This window comes from Leptosomus discolor, chromosome 13 (genome assembly GCF_034619465.1).
Source record: "Leptosomus discolor isolate bLepDis1 chromosome 13, bLepDis1.hap2, whole genome shotgun sequence".
Lineage (NCBI taxonomy): Eukaryota > Metazoa > Chordata > Aves > Leptosomiformes > Leptosomidae > Leptosomus > Leptosomus discolor.
Window position 1 is genome coordinate 14,165,406 of NC_141403.1, and position 18,375 is coordinate 14,183,780.

The following is an 18,375-nucleotide window of genomic DNA, read 5'->3' on the forward strand; positions in this document are numbered from 1 at the left end:
CTATGGACAATTCTACCTGAGGATTAAAAACTTTGCCCTTTAATACAGCTTGTCTTGGGAGACTACAAAACTACAAATATCCAATTTAGAGCATATGTATGTTACACAAGACTAGATGGTGTCCTGTTGCTCTCCTGTGAGTACAGGAGCATCAAAATCCAGCATCTCTTACATGTACCTCAAGTACAACTTGGGATGTACTGTCATCTTGCAACTGAACAGTAAAAACTACAGAAGCGATGGTTCAATCCCTGAAGGAAGCTTCAGCAGGTTGCTTGTAAGCCATATTCATGAAACTATGGCAAATTAAAACTATGGCAAATTATTCAATACTCAGGCAGAACTGGACATCACACCCATTAAAGAAACATATCAGGTTCTTCAACTGATATGAGCTATACTAACCTGAACTTTCTGTAGATTTGAAGAAATATATAAAGAGATATAATGAAATGTTGTTACTTGTTTTAAGGGAAGGAAGGCTACATTTTAAGCTTCTCCTTAGTAGTTGCACTTTCTCCAATTAGACTTCATGAGAGTAGTCAGTCACTGAACCAGGATTCAGTTCTATTGTGTAGTTCCATTGTTAGCAGGAGTAAGTAAGTACATTTCACCCTTTCGTACCCCAATGCCAGCTGGGCATTAATATTAGCACTGTTAAGGATTAAAACAAAAAATCCACAGGGCTCCCCCACACCCACCTTACAGCCCAGTCTGTTCAGAAGGCAAGGAAACAGCCATGAAAAAACCCAATCAAACCAGGTTTTGTTCAATGCAGGAAATATTCCACTAGTTACAAACCATGCAAGTTTCCAAGTATACTATTCTCCATTTTGAGTTGCTGGGGCAAAAACCTGCCCTCTCTCCTTTTGCTGAATTTGCAGACATTAGGCACCCATCCTTTTGCTGCGTAAGCGTTTGGTGCTCACAGGCTCTTATTTTATGACTAAGGCCTACAAGCATTCCCAAATGGGAAAAATGTTAGTTCACATCAGTGGACATCCCCCTACTATAACATCATTACAATCAATACCAGGCAAGAGAATGTCTTTAAAGCAAAAGCATCCAATATTAGAAGTGCAGCTGTGCTCTCTACTCCCGCCTTGATGTTGTACATCTGCCATCTTCGTCATATTCACCCATCAACTGCAACATATATGTTCCAGTATAGAGAAGAAACTGTCCGGTTATTTGTGCTGCATAGGACATTAGCTGAAGCACCTTCCTAGAAGAAAAGCCATTTGTTTAAAAAAAAAAACCAAAACAAACCAACCAAACAAAAGAATCACCAGCAGGATGACATTACCCCTTTCTCCCCACGCACAACACCTTTGGGATTGAGTTACATGGCCGTGTTTAAGAACTCTCTCATTCCTTCTCACTTCTGAGAAGGTGGTAATTTTTGTACTTTCTTTAGAAAAAATACTTCTGTGGCCACTGATTAATAGAAAACTGTTGACATGCTGGCAGAACCAGAAAACGCGTTTAACAAAGCAGGCTGTCATCCTGTTAAGACATTTACAGGCCTTCTGCAAAGCCATCGCTCAAACTACCAGAGCACCACTGAAGACAAATGTGCCTGGGAGCCCAGCAGCATTCCTGCAGCATGAAGCCACCTCACGTCTCACCTTTAGGCCATTCACTAATACAACACTGCATGTATCTCCAAGCTACAGATCAAACTTGATTAGATCTGCAGCTGAGCAATCACATTACAGTGGATGCCCAACAGCAAAACAAGTGAAGCCAGGCAAATTAATGCTGTTCAAGCTGCAAGCCCTAAGAATTCTCAAACTACTCTATTTTTAAAAGATTTAATAAGTATCAGCATTCAAATAATACTTTGTGAAAAGCGGTACAGATCTATAAACGAGGACCAGGCAAGCATCAGAGGTCTACAATATAAACTGTGGATCACCACACAACTGCAGGGGAATAGAAGAGATAATCATATTTGAATGGTCGTTTATTCAATTTAGTTATAGCTGCGTTCTCCTTCCATTCTCCAAGAAACAATGGGGACATCAGTACTAAGAGCAATATTCAAGCCTCATTCCCCAAAAGTTAAGTAGGCCCTCAGAAGTATGAAGCTGAGGCATTGGGGAAGTGGTACTATTCCAAAACTGAGAAGGGACCAGTTTGTGAAGAGGCAGAAACCAGACCAGCCTTCCTCTTCTGTAAGAAGGAGAGTAGATTTTCTGAGTTGCTGCCTGAGAAAACATGCAGCTGTGAACTCTGTTGCTATTCACTTCTTTGAGCTCTAGCAGAGAAGGCAAAGTTTTCTTCTTACAAACTCATTTTTTTCCCCGCTATGATGGAAGAAGGTTTGCAGTCAAAATCCAGTTCTTCAAAAGAGTACAATACCCTGTACTTAGAGCCTGGGAAGCCTTTAAAAAACACTGTACCTTTATTCATGCCTCCCACACATATGCCATCTCAGTATGTCCTTCCCTCCACCAGAGAGTACAGGCCAAGGCACTTTACAGTTGTAAAGAAAGCTGCACCTGGTACCAAGCTTTTGAGCAGCTGCAGTGTGTCACTTGCACACGACAGCAGTTGTCACTTAAGGCGTGGAGCAAGTTCTTTGTTGAACCAGACATTTGATCCTTCAGCTGGACACTACATGAAGAAACTGTTAGGGGGAATGCACTAATCAGACCTGGCAGGCTTCGAGCCCCTCCCACCGATGAACAACTGCAGCATTTTAAGTCCTTCCCCTTCACACTCTGCAGGTGGGCTTGGAGAGAGGGCATCAGAGTTAGCAACGGGGAACTCATTAGCAGAGGGACTACACCAGGAACCTAACATCATCTGCCTCCAATTTCAACAGCAAGTTGAGACAGGCTATCTCACTGTTGTGTTCAGGAGTACCCAAGGTTATCTCTTGTGTCACCCCTGTTCTTTGCTAGCACCGACTATTTTTGCAGCCTGACACTGGCACCTCTCTTACAGCTCAACTCTGTAACATAACAGTGCCTCCAGAAGAATTCCACAGCTACTTCAGCTGTTTGCCAGCACCACTTCTTTCTCACCAGCTGCCCTGTGTTGGCAGGGAGGCAGAACTGCCACTTCAAACTCTCCTTAGCCAGGCAAGTTCCAGTGCTGATACTCATCTCCATAGCAGACAGCCAGAAATCGGATTCTGTTCTGGGTCAAGAGAGTTGACAAACAGGAACTGGAGGAGTGCAGCCATACAAAGGTAAACCTTTGCTTTGAAGAACCCCTAAAGAAGCCAGTGCTATAGACATGGGTGTAGCATATAGCTAGATAATCGCTGCAGCATGACCAGAGAGATGAGTCTCACCTGCAGTCATACCAACTGTAGCCTGAAAGATTAAGTAAGGGACCACCTAAGTAGAGTGGGAGAGGTCAATCAGACTGAAAGACAGGGAACAAGATTAGCATTACAATGCTTAATACCTGCATCACGAGACAAAGGACTTCAAACTAAAGACTACACATTGCTCAGAGAAGTGAAAGCCTCACTTACAGCATATACCTCTGCCTGTTCTGTACCGAGCAGACCTGGTCCTCAAGTGATAAAATGCAACAACACTACACTGTTGTGTCTCAACCAGAATTTGAAGGGTCAGGTAGAGAAATTCAGGGCTGCAGCTTAAACGGCTGTCACCTCTGTGAAGGCACCTGAACTCAGAAGAAGTTTTCTTCAACCAGGGCAGGACACAGCTGGTTTTGACAAGGCACAGACTTTCAACACACTGCTGTGGACAGGACAGGTATTATTTTGCCCCTGCATAAGACAGCATTTCCCAACACCCAGTTCTACCAAACTCACAACCCACCACAAATTAGTCCTGCAGGAGACAGTCGTCCTTGTTAGGTTCCGTTAGTTTGCTTAGAGACCAGATAGCTTAAAAACAGTGACATTACAGTGTCACTACAGATGACAAGCTCACATTAAGACAGCAGAGCGTGTCATATCTTTCGCCTCCATGTAGCTCAGGTGGTGAAATTGGCAGCTAGATATTGCAAAGTCTGAGCAAGCTTTAAGACCTCTGCCATTAGATCTCACATTCCTCTCATTCCATTCCCTCAAAGTCCCACTTCAAAGGGTTCCATGCTTCTTCCTCAGCCTCCTGCATTCTTCAAACAAGTCAAAGAAATCTGGGGAAATTCTCTCAGGAAAACAAAGAGACTATACCTACATCCTTGCAGTAAATACAAACTGTAAGATTTTTGCCTTGGGGGAAATTTAAGATTCCGACATAAAAAGCTATAGTGAGTTTTTACAAGTCAGCTATCTACCTTACAAAGGAAGATTCAGCACATTGGCCAGTACATAACACTAAGTTTATAAAAACACCTGCTTCACAGAACCTGCTTCACAGAACCAGTAAGCAAACACAAGCATACTCTGATCAGCAGCGGAAACATACTTACCGCAATACGCTTTTTGCTCCCATACATTTGATGTCATATGAGACAGAATAGATCTCATAGAAGGTGGCCTTGATATTTAAGCAGCCAATAAAATCCTTAGGGTTCAGCTTGTATAGATCAAATGTGATGTTAGCTACTCCCATTTTCTTCTTTTTTCTCACAGCAGTAACTCCATTTCTTGTCTAATTTAAAAAGAGGGAGAGACATAGTTTGTACCATAAGCCAGGAAACTACAGCAAGACATTTGTGAACAGTGCAGCTCTTTAGAAGCAGCTTGCTTATTCCAGTCTTGGAGATAGTTCTTGATCAATTCTAGAATTAAAAGCATGAGCACAGAGAAAAGCAAGGAGCAGCTTAGGGAATTTTTTTCAAGTCCTGACCAGGCTTCTGAAGCTATTCCAAACAGACAGAAGCTCTGGAGTGACATAGCACCTCCTGAATATTTCTTCCCTGTAATATAACTTCTTCTTTAGAGTATACTGAAGCCACAAGTAGTGCCACTGCACAGCGTTCCTGCCGTTTAACGATCTCCGTATGTTCCAGTTCCTAGCTGAGGCACCACAGTTAGCGCACACTGAAACAGGCCACCAAAAAACTAGGATGGTATTAGGTTCTTCTGTTTAGGATAGGATCAATACTGAGCACTCTTAGCGATGTCATCTTTGCAGTGATCTGTGAACAGTCAGGTTCGCATTTCAAATCCTGGCTCATAACACCTCTCTTCTTCCTAGTGAAAAAGTAATGTGGGGAGGGAACCACTGCTGATTAGACCTATGGTTAAGGATGAGTCATCTTCCACCTTAACCCCAGCCTCCTTTATTGAAAGCAGCCCTTGGGCTGACAGGGATGCTCTCGGGATCCCTGAAAGCAGCGGAGAGTGCAGCAGAGGCGGGGTGTGGGGACATCTAGCGGGTACTCGGGCCTCTGCCGGAGAGGACGCAGCAGCTGCCAAGCTGGTTTTTGCAGGCTAAATGAAGCGATGAAGTTGTGCGAGACTGGGCCTTATGAACCTGTCACCCCAGTGCTCAAATAGCACCACAATAAATACAGACCCAGTTAAAAACCGCAGCGTATCGTTAGCCAGCAATTTTATGCCTGTTTTACTTTGATAGCCTCTGAGCTCCAGCAACAGGGCCCCTATCAACAGCTTGGGACACAAACACGTAGCTGGTATACTTGGCAGTGTATCTCTCCCAGTAGCACCCAGAATATTTGGATAAAGCATGACAGGTCTCATGCTATGCTCCAGATAATTTGTGAAGCTGCGGCAGTCCTTCCGCTGTCATTCAGCACATCCTGACGAGGGGCAGCATCCAAACGTGTTCTGCTGCTACACCAGACAGGACCCAGGGCAGAGGGGAAAGGAGCTCGGTGGAGTCCTACCCTGGCTGCAACTTCTTTTCTGCTTACGGAGCTCATGGCACAGAACACAACAGGTTGATAAGTCAGTGAGGTATCTTGGGGAAAAACGTACGAACTGCCCACGCTGCAACAGGAGACTGAGATAACGGGGCCACGCGATTAGGCCACCCATGTACAAACAGAACCATGGCAGGCCTGCTTACAGCTCCTCAGCTAGCTCTGCACCTGGCAGAAGAAACGCTGATGCTAGCTTCTGGCCACAACCACTTCATGGAAAGACAATCAGGAGTTTGTCTTATTAACGTACAGATGACTATTCCCCCACAAAGTCACGGACTGGACACTGAGTTGATATGACTAGAAGGCTAAAGCTAGCTGATCTGAATAGTTCTTAAAATATCTTGAAGCACATAGTCTAACATTAGGTTTTGATGACAACTTTCAGCTGTTTGCCACATTAAACGCAGGCATTTTTCTAACCTTCACTAAACAATTACTGCATTCACAATGGAAAACTTGGTTTTCCCCTCTAAAAGCTAATCTTTAAATACATTATATTTCTAACTTCATGCAGTCAAAGTCCTAATTTTCTTTATGTCATAAAAAGGCTCAAGAACAAAGTTACTTCTGAGGCTCTCCAAAAGCAGGGGATTTGAGTTATAATGTTCCGTTTCAATTCTCGGCAGATCTTTGCCAACAGTTCTATGTCCAAGCAATGAACAAAAACCACATGAACTCTATTTGTTATCCAGGAAGGCTCAACAAGGAGCTGATACCTTGCCTTCTTTAAGGGAAGTTTCATTCCTCTTCTCCCCTCTTTCCAACAATTTTAGCAGCCACAGACATTCTTCCATCCACTTCTATTCAAGTGAGAAAGAGGTAGTCAACACTTACTTGTGTCCATTTCTGTCCTTCTTCTAGAACCATGAAGTGTGTATTGTCATCCAGGGACTTGAAGAACTCTTCTGTCTCCACAACTGTGCCATCTTCCTCCAAAACCAGAGTAACTATTCCAGCAGATATAAGGAAGGCATCTAAAGTCTGAAAAAAACCCAGATTTTAGCATTCAAAAGAGGGTCCATCATTTCGTATCAGGACTTACTTATCTGACATATTTTGAACTTCCCCAAGTAATGATTTTTAGAAGAACAAGAGTCTGTGGGTTCCCTTTCTGGGATACTGTACTTCACTACGAGTTTCAGCCAGAGTGGGAATGTTTGCTATACCTTGCTGATGAGCTCCTGCAGACTGCTTGCAACAATTCCTTTCCGGCTGCTTCGGGAGGCATTGGACACACGGAAAGGTCGCCCTGCAGGCATGAGAGGAGGGAACAGGGTCTGTTTTGTTACTGCTCCCACAGATGCTCCCATGGATACCAAAGATCTAAGACAAATAAAAATTCAGCATAGTTATAAAATAGTCATGTCACATACTGTGAGAAGGAAGACTGTTGCGTACGTAAGCACATTATACAAGTAATTCACAGGTCACCTTAGACTCATGGAGCTTGCTTTCAAAACTAAATACTACATAGTCCTGCAGACAAGTTGTGTCTGAACTTTCTCTTGACAGTGACATTTGAAAACACTTCTAAAATTATAAACATTTCAAGCAGATGTGGGCCACCTCTAGCTCAGCTGATGTCAAGGTCACTATTACAGTGAGGCTGATGGGTTTTAAACTGAATTAGAAAGGCAGCAGCTCTTAGTCAGCCACTTCGATCATTCTCTTTACCTGCAAGATAAACACTCAATGAGGTAACACACAAGACTACATTCAACTAATTATTTAAGATACGAGTTTGCTTTAGGAAGACTGAACGTATTATCCATATTCAAAACACCTACATCAGAACACAAGTGGAGCTTTTCGATACAGTTATGCTTGACTTCCAAACAGTCGAGGCATTTATCCTGTAAACAACATCTACAGCCTATAAAACTTCATCTAGTTTTGAAAACCACAAAGCAAGACTACTTTGTGCCCTGATGTATCAAAAGTCAAATGAAATGAAAACTAAGATTGAAGTATCTAACTGCATAGTGTTGGAGCAGGCTGCCAGAGGGACGGCAAGAATTTAAATACTTTTAGAAACAGGTTTTAAATTTCCCTGGGCAATCACATGTTTTAATAGTGTTTAGGCTCCCTTAGGTGAATGCAGCTCATAATGCCGGTAACTGCCTACTCCCACACCAAGGTACAGACTGGCTCCCATCTACATCTAGTAGCTTTTTGGTGCCAAATTACATTGGTAATTCAATAGCTAGCTTGCCTCCACATGACACCTGGAAAGGACTGATCTGTAACAAGGCTTTTAGCAGGGCTCTCCCACATTCATGGATTTCACCCCCTGTATACCTTTTTCTCCTTAATACTGAACTGCACAGGGGTAGGAAAGAGATGCATCCCTGTTTTGTTCTCCCACATAGGTGTAAAATGTCGGCTTTATGTAGGAAAATCTACTCTCAGACACTTCCACAGAGAGAGTGAACTGTCAGTCTCTTTCTGCAGCCAGAGAGTGAATACAGGAATTCCTGGAACAATGACAAAATGGTATAAAGTTCTCAACTAATAATGTCCCAGTCACACCTTTTGTGCCAGTCCACATTGACCAGGGAGAATAACTATCTTTTCCAAACCTCTTACGTGGTCTTTAAGCCTATTTTTGGGAAAGAGTAATCTTTGTGACTGGCCAGACAGAGATTCAGCAATTGATTTATTTCCTGCTCTCATTCTGTACTGCTCTTCTACAGGGCTTTGGGCTGTTGCTTTCCTCTGTACACCAAAGTCTACCCTCCTCAAAAACTCCCCAGCATTATTGGCGCTTTTATTTTTTTTAAAGGAGGGGGATGTTCAACAGTTTTATTCTAGCTCAAGCTAATACCTTCTCAGTAGTGCTGTCTAAACACTAGGTCCTTTGCTTTCAACAGTTTGCATATATACACACATGGCTGGTGGAAATCTCTCCTTCCCATTACAAAGCTGCTGAGGATGAGCAGTCAGTATGGTTTTCAGGAGACAGACACTGTTTCAAATTAAAGAGCTATCGAGCACTTCCCTCCTGGAGAAGGGAAAGACCAGGGAGGAGGACAAGGTGACAGAGTAGCACTGACAAAGGCATCGAAGCTCCACAGAAGGGAAGTGTGCTAGGACAGGGCATCTTTGTTCATCTCTTCATTGACTAAGTTTTGTTACTGACATAGTCCCCCAATCACCCCGATGGTCCATGGGCAGCTCCTATTCTGAATTACTCGACTCTTCCTCAGATATGAAGCCTGCTCATCTGCCTCTACAGGGCACCCTGATGTCAGAAAGCGCGAGGTTCAGGATTCAAGCTACAATGCTTTCAGAGCGAGTTATATCCCGTTCCCCCTTACGCATTTGAAAACTAGCACATGGAATAGTTACTCGAGTGGTATGTATGACAGTACTGCCAAGATTTTTTTTTTTTTGTGAGGACACAGAGTATCAGTCCTGTTGAACAGTTTTCTTTCCCATTACTTAAGCCAAGTTGTCATTCTCAAAAGACAAAGCATAAGGAGAAAAGCCAAAACATACATCCTGATACAGAAAGAAAAGCATTAGGGGTGTAGCTCATGGGCAGGACTTGAGCTAACAGGGTTCACCTCAGGCATTAGCACAGCCAACTGTACAAGCCGTATTTTGCAGCTCTGAGCAGAAGTTTCTACAGGATTCAAGATCAATCACCTCACACTGCTGCCTAGTTCTACCCGATGTAAAAAATCGGAGAAAAAACCCAAAACAGATTAATAAATCAGGGCTTTCATTAGCTCCACCAGACAGCCACTTAGCAGGAGTCGAAGTCTTAGGGAGTTATTTAACATTGATGTCATTTCACTCACATTTCAATAAAACCAGTCAATATCATCTTTAAACTAAGTCTGCTTTTAAGTCTGGGCTCTAGTGCAGGCTGAGGTTTCAGTTAACGAGAAGTACTAGGGAACAAAAGCCAGTGTGATTAAAAGAAGTCAGATGGAGCGTGAACCCTTCCATTTCTGGGCCTGCTGCTGAAAGCTTGGGTTTTCTTTGTTTCCCCCAACACACAAAGGCCACAGACTCAAACAGGCCAGCCTACCTACAGGGCCTCTACAAAGATCCGTTTTTTGCTGCAGCTGTCCTCAGAAACCAGAAAAAACAATTCCTGATGCAGGGAATTCCTCTACTAGATTGGAGTTACTGAAAATAACTTCCTACTAAAAGCTGATGAAACTAAGTCAGCACACAAGCAGTGGAGAGGAAAGGAACATATTAAGGTGCAATCACTTTTATTAGAAAGTTGAGTGATAGTTAGATAGATAGAAAGTTAGATACAGACAACTCCACTATTGTTTTATTATGCTTTTAAGTCAAAAGGATCAAGTCCTAGCTCTTCCCTAAAGGTGAGAGGGATCCAACGTCAGTGGAAAACACAAAAATATAACCGAAAGAGTAAATACCTTCAAACTCTAGCACCTTGTCCAGTTTGGTTTGTCTAACTACAACCTGCTAGAGAGGGACTCGCAGATACTTCCCTAAGCATTCACTGCAGTGTCAAGGCTGGTGGGACAGATGAATTAATTTTTCTTTTTTGGAGAGCCTGGGGATTAAAAGCCTGCCTTAAGCCCTGTTCACATGTTTTACTCTGTCTTTGTTTGCAATATGCCTTGTATGTTTGTCTAAGAGTGTGGAGCAATGGTCTTCAGCCTCACTCAGAGAAATCACCGTTGCACAACACGAGTGGCTTCAGAATATGGCACGGTTTGATTTTTAGGTTAGAGTTCACAGACAAATGACAACGGCAGTAACAGGAAAACCCCAAAAAAGTCAGAAATTAGCCTGGAGGCTTAGGGTTCGACCAGATGACTGATGTGGTTTCCGCCGCTGCAACACGAACCACAGAGGTCTCGGAGCCCGGCTGGAACCAGACGGCGTTCCGCGCGGCGGACAGGACCGCACCTCTGCGGACGCGGCCAGCCCACCCGACAGCGGACAGAGGCCAGGCGCCGCGGTCGCGCTGCCACCGAGCGCAACGGGCTGCCGACCGCGCCGAGGAACCGCCTGACCCACCTCTGCTTCACCCCTGCCCGGCCGCGATCGCGCCCCAGCCGAGACACCCCCGAGAGGAGCGAAAGCTGCGAAGCTCCTGCTTGCGTTCCCCCCGCGGAGCTCCGCCCGAGGGGCTGCCGCAGCGCGGCTGCCTGCTTCGCCCACCCGGCGCCCATCGGGCTCAACCCGCCTCCCTCCGCCCGCCCTGACCGGCCCTCGCACCGCGCCTGGAAAGGTCGGGAGCCGGCAGACAGAGCTCGTCCCCTCGGCTGCGCCCGAGCACCTCCGGCAGCCGGACCCGCCGTCCCGATCAGCGGGCACGGAGGAGGAGGCCGAGGCGGCCGCCCGGGACGAGGGGTGGAGGCGTCCCCGCACTCACCGCACCAGCGAGCCCACGACGTCCCGCGCCACCTCCATGGCCGGCCCGGCCGCGGGGCAGCGCCGGCCGCGACGCTTAAGTGGTGCGGGCGGTGGGTGCTCCTCCCCGCGGCGGGGCGGCCGCGGCCCCCGCCCTCGGCCCGGCCCGGCCCGGCCCTCCTCTCCCCCGGGGAGGAGCGGGGTGCGCGGCCGGGGCAACCCGCCGGAGCGGCGGGTCCCGGCGGCGCTGGGCCTCGGCCGGCTGCGGGGCCCCTCCAGCGCAAAGGGCGTTGCGGCGGGGATGCGGTTACGGGGACGGGGAAGCGCTCTTGGGAAGGGACGTTCCTTCAGGTGCCTTTTGCCTGCGGATTTACCCGGGAAAGGAGCAAGAAAGGGTTTGTTTAGCGTGCGCCCGGGTTACGTGCCGCATATTGGCTACTTACAGCTAATATAGCAACAGTGGAAGCCGATCTCATTTGAAGCCTCTCAGCATTAGGGCAAATCAACAGATTAATGTGTCTCAGCTTCTGATTTTAGAGCCTGTGAATAAGATTACAGCTTGGATTAACATATACAGTAGCTTCAGTGGAGGTATTCAGTGTTATTCCTATAGGCAGGGGAGCAGCGACTTCTGTTTACTGAGCAGGTACAAAGGCAGTTTTTCCTTTTCGTGTGTGCCTATGGGCACAAATACAGTATTTTTTGGCTCCGAAACCAGGTTCTGTTTCTCACAGCTGTCCAACTGCTATTGCACAGGGAAAACAGAGCCAGGAACCTCGGAACCTCGCTGTCAGGCAACAGCCTGCCCTGGGGCCGGCACCTGCACCAGGAAACCCTGTCACTGCTGGTCAGGGAAAGGCTCCCGCAGCCCTTGCCACCAGCGCTTAGGTTACCCCCAGGGTCAGGAATAGGTGGTTACCTGGCTGCCCAGGTTGTTCTTCCTGCACCAGCCTGTTTAGGGCAGGAAGAACTACTCACAGCATTTCTTTACTCTCTAGGCTTCTCTAGCTGGCAGGCTGACACCTGCTAGATACCTTCAGTTCTCGGCTTTGGGGCCCTTATCAGCTATTAAAAAACAACCAACCAGCCTTTTAGTCCAGAGCAATTGTTTTCTTGGATGGCATCTCTTTCCCAGCCTGGTGGAATAAACAGCTCCTTTCCTCAAAGCAAAGGTTAGACCAACAAACTACCCACCTGGGAGCTGGGCCCTCTTCCTCCTCAGGTTACTTAGGGCTTGCAGGTGTGTGGGGACGCTTCTCATATGTTAACCCTTTCTTTTCCTGTTTTCTAAGTCATTTAGTTCTGTTACAGTTCTGTGATTTGTCCCTGACATGGAGTCATTTGTCCTGATGGAGTATGGGAAATGGGGAACAGTAAATAATTCTCTGAATGCTGGACTCCAAACAGCCTGTTTTCCCCTTCATTTGTAACTTGTGTTTGATTGTGAGCCATGGCTGAAGTTATTTATGCGAAGTGGTGCATTTGTAAGGAATACTTACCCAGTGTTTCTCTACTGTCAAAAAGCTTGTATATACACTGCAGCTTTTCCTCCTGTGGAGGAAGAAAACAGGGGAGAAGATGTTTTGTTGTATGGTTTGTCTCTTCCTGCCTCTGCCTGTGGAAGAGGAGGGAGAGTGCCCTTTAGAAACCGTATGGAAATTGCAGTAACTTTAAGGATTTTTCTGAACAGGGTGGGGCACAAATGTCTGGAGGAGGTGGAAATTTTGGTCTGGCCAACACTTAGCTTTCCTCTGGTCATGTGCCCCTTCCCAGAGGTCTCTGCAGAGACATCCAACCAGTGCAGCCGCTGCCAAGCAGCCCCCGAGGTGGTATAGCTGGTGCAAGGCCTGCCACAGCTCTAAGGCAGGGACAGCTTGTTTTGCAAGGACTTGCTCCTACAGCGGCACGAGTGCTTCAACTTGCCAGGCAGTTGTCGTAGCTAATACAAACGCAGCTCTTAAATTAGAAGTAAGAGGAAAACCATGTCCTTTTGAAGTCTGTCCTGATCTGTAAGGAGAAGAGGGTATTACCTGTAGTTTCACAAGCTGCACTAATACTCCCTTTTTTTCTGAGCAAGCAGCAGTAAAGCCATCAGGCGGGTAAAATCAGTGACCTGGGAGCTGAGCACCTCAGCAAAGAATTGTCTTTGAACACCAGCAAGACAGCATACAGATGAGATGTGTGCAGAACCTACTGAGGAAGGATATAAAACAGTAGCATGAGGCAAACCTGGCAGGCCAAGGCAAAAAATGAGATCTCATTAAAAACAGATGTGACAAGATAACATTTAGTGTAAGGACACTAGCTGTAAGAGACAGAATCATCCCACTCTTTTAGAGAGAGGGAAAACAAACTGTAGGTTGAGGTAAGGAGGCCAGAATACTTATCAATGTTTTACTTCAGTCGTCACTGAAAACATGAATCATGCAGGGGACAAAGTACGTGGCTGATGTTGAAGGGAGTGAACACTAGAGGTGGAGTTAAATATGCAACTGTGTCAATCCCTCTTACTAAATTACTGTCTTACTGTCGCTTTACTGAGGTGCAGTGACTGACTCCCTATGTGCTACTTGTCCACTGCAGTTCGAGTTCAACAAGTTTGCTTAAGTCACTCCTCGTATTGCTATGGAAAAAAGTCTGCACATGGCATGTTTAACAGGGAGGAGAAGGCACTTGAAATAGTTCTGCATGCAACTTCACATGGGTGAGCATGCACTATCAGGCCAGGTTTTCCTTACCACTATTCCAGAAAAAAGTTGACAAATTGGAACAAACCCAGAGGAAAGCGGGAGTGATCAGAGATCTGGAAAACATGGTGTATGGGCTGTGTAGTTTGGGAAATGAGAAGATTGGGTGGAGGTTTGAATCACAGGCTTCAATGATTTTAGAGAACTCTGTGAAGAGGAATGGAGTAAAATTTTCTTTATGCCCACAGGGGCTTAACCTGTAGGAAAGAATTAAGTTGTCCATTAAGAAACATTTCAACTCTAAGGTGACTGTTAGGTGCTGGGATCAGTTGCCTACTGAAGATGTGAAGCCAAGCAGACACAGACGTTACTTGGGCCAGTGTTCAAATGACACAAAGGACAAATCAGGACACCAGGGATCAATTTGGACATTCCTTCTATTTCTCAAAGCTCCAACAAATTACATGAGCGAGATTAATGCAGAATAAAGTGTTTCTGTACCTTGCCTCCCTTGACGTAAGAGGGAAGTGCCAGAAGTGAACAGGTGTACTTACAGCAGCGTTGGCAACAAAGGTAACACATTGCAAGGGTTGGCTTAGATTTGCAAAAGCTAACCTTCTGTTCAGCCTTTCTGCCCTTTCCTGTTTTCGTCTAAGTCTGATCCTGATTTCTGTTAGAACCCGTCTTGTGATGACCCCTAAGTAAATGTAATTATTTCTTATCCCTTCCATAGAGACCAAACTTTCTATTTGTCACTGTGTCCTCAGAATAACAGTATTCGTTTCTAAACTGCTTGTACTGTTCAGCGGATTTCTATCTCCACTGCCCTCCGTTCTGCTTTATTTCTGTCAGGCTGTTCATGTTAAAGATTTGGTTGTTCATTCTTAATATTTGTGTTAACAACTACGGCGCCGTCACTGAAAGAGTTTAAGAGCAAATTAGACAAGCGTCCATCACAGAAGGCTTAGATACAGCTGATTATTTTGAGATAAGACTGTGGAGTAAAAGACCTCATGAGGTTGCTTTTTATTGTTTTCCATCTTTTTCAGAGTCTTTATTAATGAAACCGTATTTTATAGTGCCTAACAGCTTTTGCAGGAGCCACTGCCTGTTTTTATTAGCTGTATAGGAAGGGATGAGGCTTCTCCTAAAGGTGATCTTGCTGCTCTGCAAGGCTGTGCAGAAGAAGCTGAGAACGTTTTTTTTGTACCAATTAAAATCCTGTGTAATTGGCTGCCAAAGATTCGAATGCTGAAAGCCCTGTTTGAACAGAAGACTAACCCTTTGCTGCAGTGAACCATCTGCCCCAGAAAAATGTTCTTTATTGTGAGATTTCATGGGTGGGTACTTTGATTTATCTTGTTCTTTTTGGTTTTCGATGATTTTAACAATAGGATCAAGACCGTGTTGATGGATGGGCATCTGTCTTATTGTCACTTTGCTGAGGTGCAAAGACACCTATAGTCTCTGTCTAACTGCCCTGTCTAGTTAGACAGGATATTAAAATCAGAAGGCCAGGCTTTGCCCTCATTTACCCCCTTTGCCATACTGTCCATGTGAATGAACTGAAGATATTTGTGGGCAGCATTTAGGTAAAAGCTGACTTATTGAGAACTACATTGTGACAGCAGTAACGAAAAGCAGAAATGTTGCCCATGAAATTCATTATTAAAAATAATATACTGGAAAATTAACACTTGTTTATTCTGATGATGCCAAGGATAATTAGAGATCTTTTATTTTACATTTCAAAAGTTGCAACTTCAAAAATGTATAAGCTCCAAATAAAACTGAATCACTGTTCTTTTTTGTTGTTGTCATCTCTAACATCTTTACAGTTTGTTATTGTTTAGTGATACTCGCTACAGGAAGAAATAAATATGTGGAATTGTCCCAAAGCTGCACAGCAATGTTATGATTTTTATAGAAGATACTGAAGAAATTCAGACTCCAGGCAACACTTCAGAATTACTGACCCCTAGACAGAACTGTGAGCTTCTTGGACAAGGAGTATCTCTAGTTTATATCTTATATGGCATGCTTTCAAAGTTTAATTAAAAATAACAATTATTGTATTTGGGTTTGTCCAAAACATAAAGACTAGGGCAGTAATAGTCATAGAGCTTAATGGGTGACCTTCCTGAGTGTCCCACTGCCTGTGAGTCAATGTGTTTCAGCCTGTGATGTGTGGACTTCTGAACTTGATCAGTCACTTTTAAGGGACGCACAAACAAGAACTGCATTCATAGATGCTACACAGTAATCTATGTGCACATAAAACTTCCAAAGCAGCTCCACCAGGAAATTTTTGGAGACCACAGATTGAAACAGACTGAGAAAATATTGCTATGACTTACTGCTTTTAGATTCTGCTCAGGTACTTTTGCTCTGTCGATAACAAGGCTCTTGGTAAGCTGCAGGAGCTCTCAAAGTCAAGTGACTGTCAGACCTAGTTTGGACCCCAAGCCTGACTTAGGAGCTAAATGCCTTCTGACCAGAGCTGGCCTACCTGTGCAGCCATCCCTGCAAAACATCCACAGTCAGCCTTCAGGCTCTAACAGGTCTTTTTTTTACGCTGTGACTCTTTTCATATGTGTGTAGCTAGCTGTCTTATAGTCTCTTAGGAATAGGAGTGGTTGTTAGCCACTGGGGTGGTCTGTGGAGCACACTGACACCCACTGGTTTCCTTCAGGGCTGCCTTTGGGTAGGTCAGGCTGTGGAAGGAGGGGAATGGTTTATGCTGTGGCGTTAATAGTTCCCAGATCTGAATTCACTATTCACCCCTCGCTTTCTACCATCGCACAACTGCCTCCAGTCACCGCAGCTCCAAAGCCTTTGTCCTGTCCCATTCACGACCTCAGAGTTGTGCTTGTGCCTCCCCCACTGGCCCCAGCCCACATAGCTCTCTCCTGGGCCACCTGCCCCACAGCTTTGGCTTTGCTGGTTTTGACTCTGACCATAGGGTAATATGCCTGACAAACCCTATTAAGTGTGGGTCACGACGCTTCAGAGCACGAAGTTACTGTACCCTTTCAGTTACGGTGAAGCTAGAGCAGTTGAGCGTTGTTAATAAGTCTGGATTATTCTTAAGAAATCGTGTCCTTTAGCATTTTGCTCCAAGCAGGCATGTTTTCCTGGTGGTCTACCACCCAAGTAGCACCTGGCCCAGTGTTGCTTATTTCCTGAAAGGAAGCAAGTGGAAAATGTTGAGGAGGATACGGGGCTGCCAGCCTTATCTCATGGTCAGGATTCAGCCATTCTCTTTCTGACAGATACTAGGGGTGTGTTACTACCACTGCAGAGCTGATAAGAGAGGTCTTAAACACACCCAGAACTGGAATATCCACTGTCATATTCACCCATGTTCCTGTGACAAGTGACTGAGAATGGCTCTGTTCCTATGATGCCTTATTGCAGAATAACTTTGGAGCCAAAGGGCAGGCATGAGTCTGGATGTCAGTCATTCTGCTGGCTTTCACAAGGTTCAAAAAGTGCAGCTACAACTATGTTCACTCAGCAGAGATCACAAGCTTCTTCCACATGAGTCACCAAGGTTAAAACTTTATCATTGTTTTGTCACCTTTGAACATGCATGTCATAAAAATTGATCTCTTTTGAAGTGCCACTGAACTCCTGTAAAGATGTACCAAAACTTCGTTTTCTCCGTAAAATATAGTATGCTGACAAAAGTATAACTACTGTTTGGGAAGTGGTTTCTTTGGAGTTAGAGTCAGTAAAATCTTCTGGATGCTTCAGGAAGGTACCCCAAAACATTCCGTGGGCCTCAATTGTATGTGTGCCCATTTTTTGTGTGACTAAACCCAAAGGAATTCCCTGGAGTCTGAAGTCCTATTTATTACAGATCATCTTAGGTTGATCATGAATTGCGATCATCTCAGGAAAACACACTCACTTAGAAGGAGACTATTTCACCTTAGGCAAAAGTTAGTGCTCTCTGGTGGAAAACCCTCCCACTCTTGATCAACTGGTAGAGGGATTAATGTAAATACGTGGTTGAAGTAACCATCTCTGGAGGAAATGGAAAGAAGATCTGTAACTTTTCTGTGTGGTATCATTGCCTGGTGAAGAGCTGCCAGAGAAGTTATATTTCCAGTCATTTCACTAGGTTAGGAGCCTGATAAACAATTATGTGTTTGCAGTGAGAGCAAATGGCTGAAGTGCCTTTGCGTAGGTGTGTGTCCCACTGGCTTGGAGCCGCAGGACTCAGAGACTGTGTTCCATGTGCCGCTCCTTCCCCTAGAAATGGACTTCACATCCTCTAAACAAGCAGTCAGCTGTGTCCCCTCCTTCGCTCTGCAACACTCACCGAATACTCATTTATCAGATTGTTGCTAAGCTTCTGTACTCTTGCTTATAGGTGGTTACTCTAAAAAGAGGATTTGTCCTCCTGTTAAAATGGATCCCATAATCTGGTCCTCTGTAGCTTTTCTCACCTCCGTGGTGTCATTCCTTTTTCTCCCCCACGTAGGCATATACACATAAAACACTGCATGCGATGGCA

At 45.0% G+C, this 18,375-nt stretch overlaps 1 protein-coding gene across 1 annotated transcript; it reads right to left on the reverse strand.

The window, feature by feature from the left end:
* Positions 1 to 686: 686 nt before the first annotated feature.
* CIDEA (cell death inducing DFFA like effector a) lies at positions 687 to 11,226 on the reverse strand. The gene is made up of 5 exons (XM_086472620.1): positions 11,189 to 11,226; positions 6,990 to 7,146; positions 6,658 to 6,804; positions 4,402 to 4,583; positions 687 to 1,225 (listed from the first exon to the last, which is right to left on the reverse strand). The coding sequence occupies exons 1-5, from the start codon at positions 11,224 to 11,226 to the stop codon at positions 1,093 to 1,095; spliced, it is 657 nt and encodes a 218-aa protein (XP_086328746.1). The 3' UTR covers positions 687 to 1,092.
* Positions 11,227 to 18,375: the final 7,149 nt, after the last annotated feature.

Excerpts from the sequence above, each read along its gene's own strand:
- CIDEA (XM_086472620.1), bottom strand. The coding sequence starts at position 11,226 with ATGGAGGTGGCGCGGGACGTCGTGGGCTCGCTGGTGCG. Across the intron at positions 6,805-6,989 it reads TGCAGGAGCTCATCAGCAAG|ACTTTAGATGCCTTCCTTAT; the intron begins GTATAGCAAACA and ends GGTTTTTTTCAG. Across the intron at positions 4,584-6,657 it reads AAGGACAGAAATGGACACAA|ACAAGAAATGGAGTTACTGC; the intron begins GTAAGTGTTGAC and ends TTTTTAAATTAG.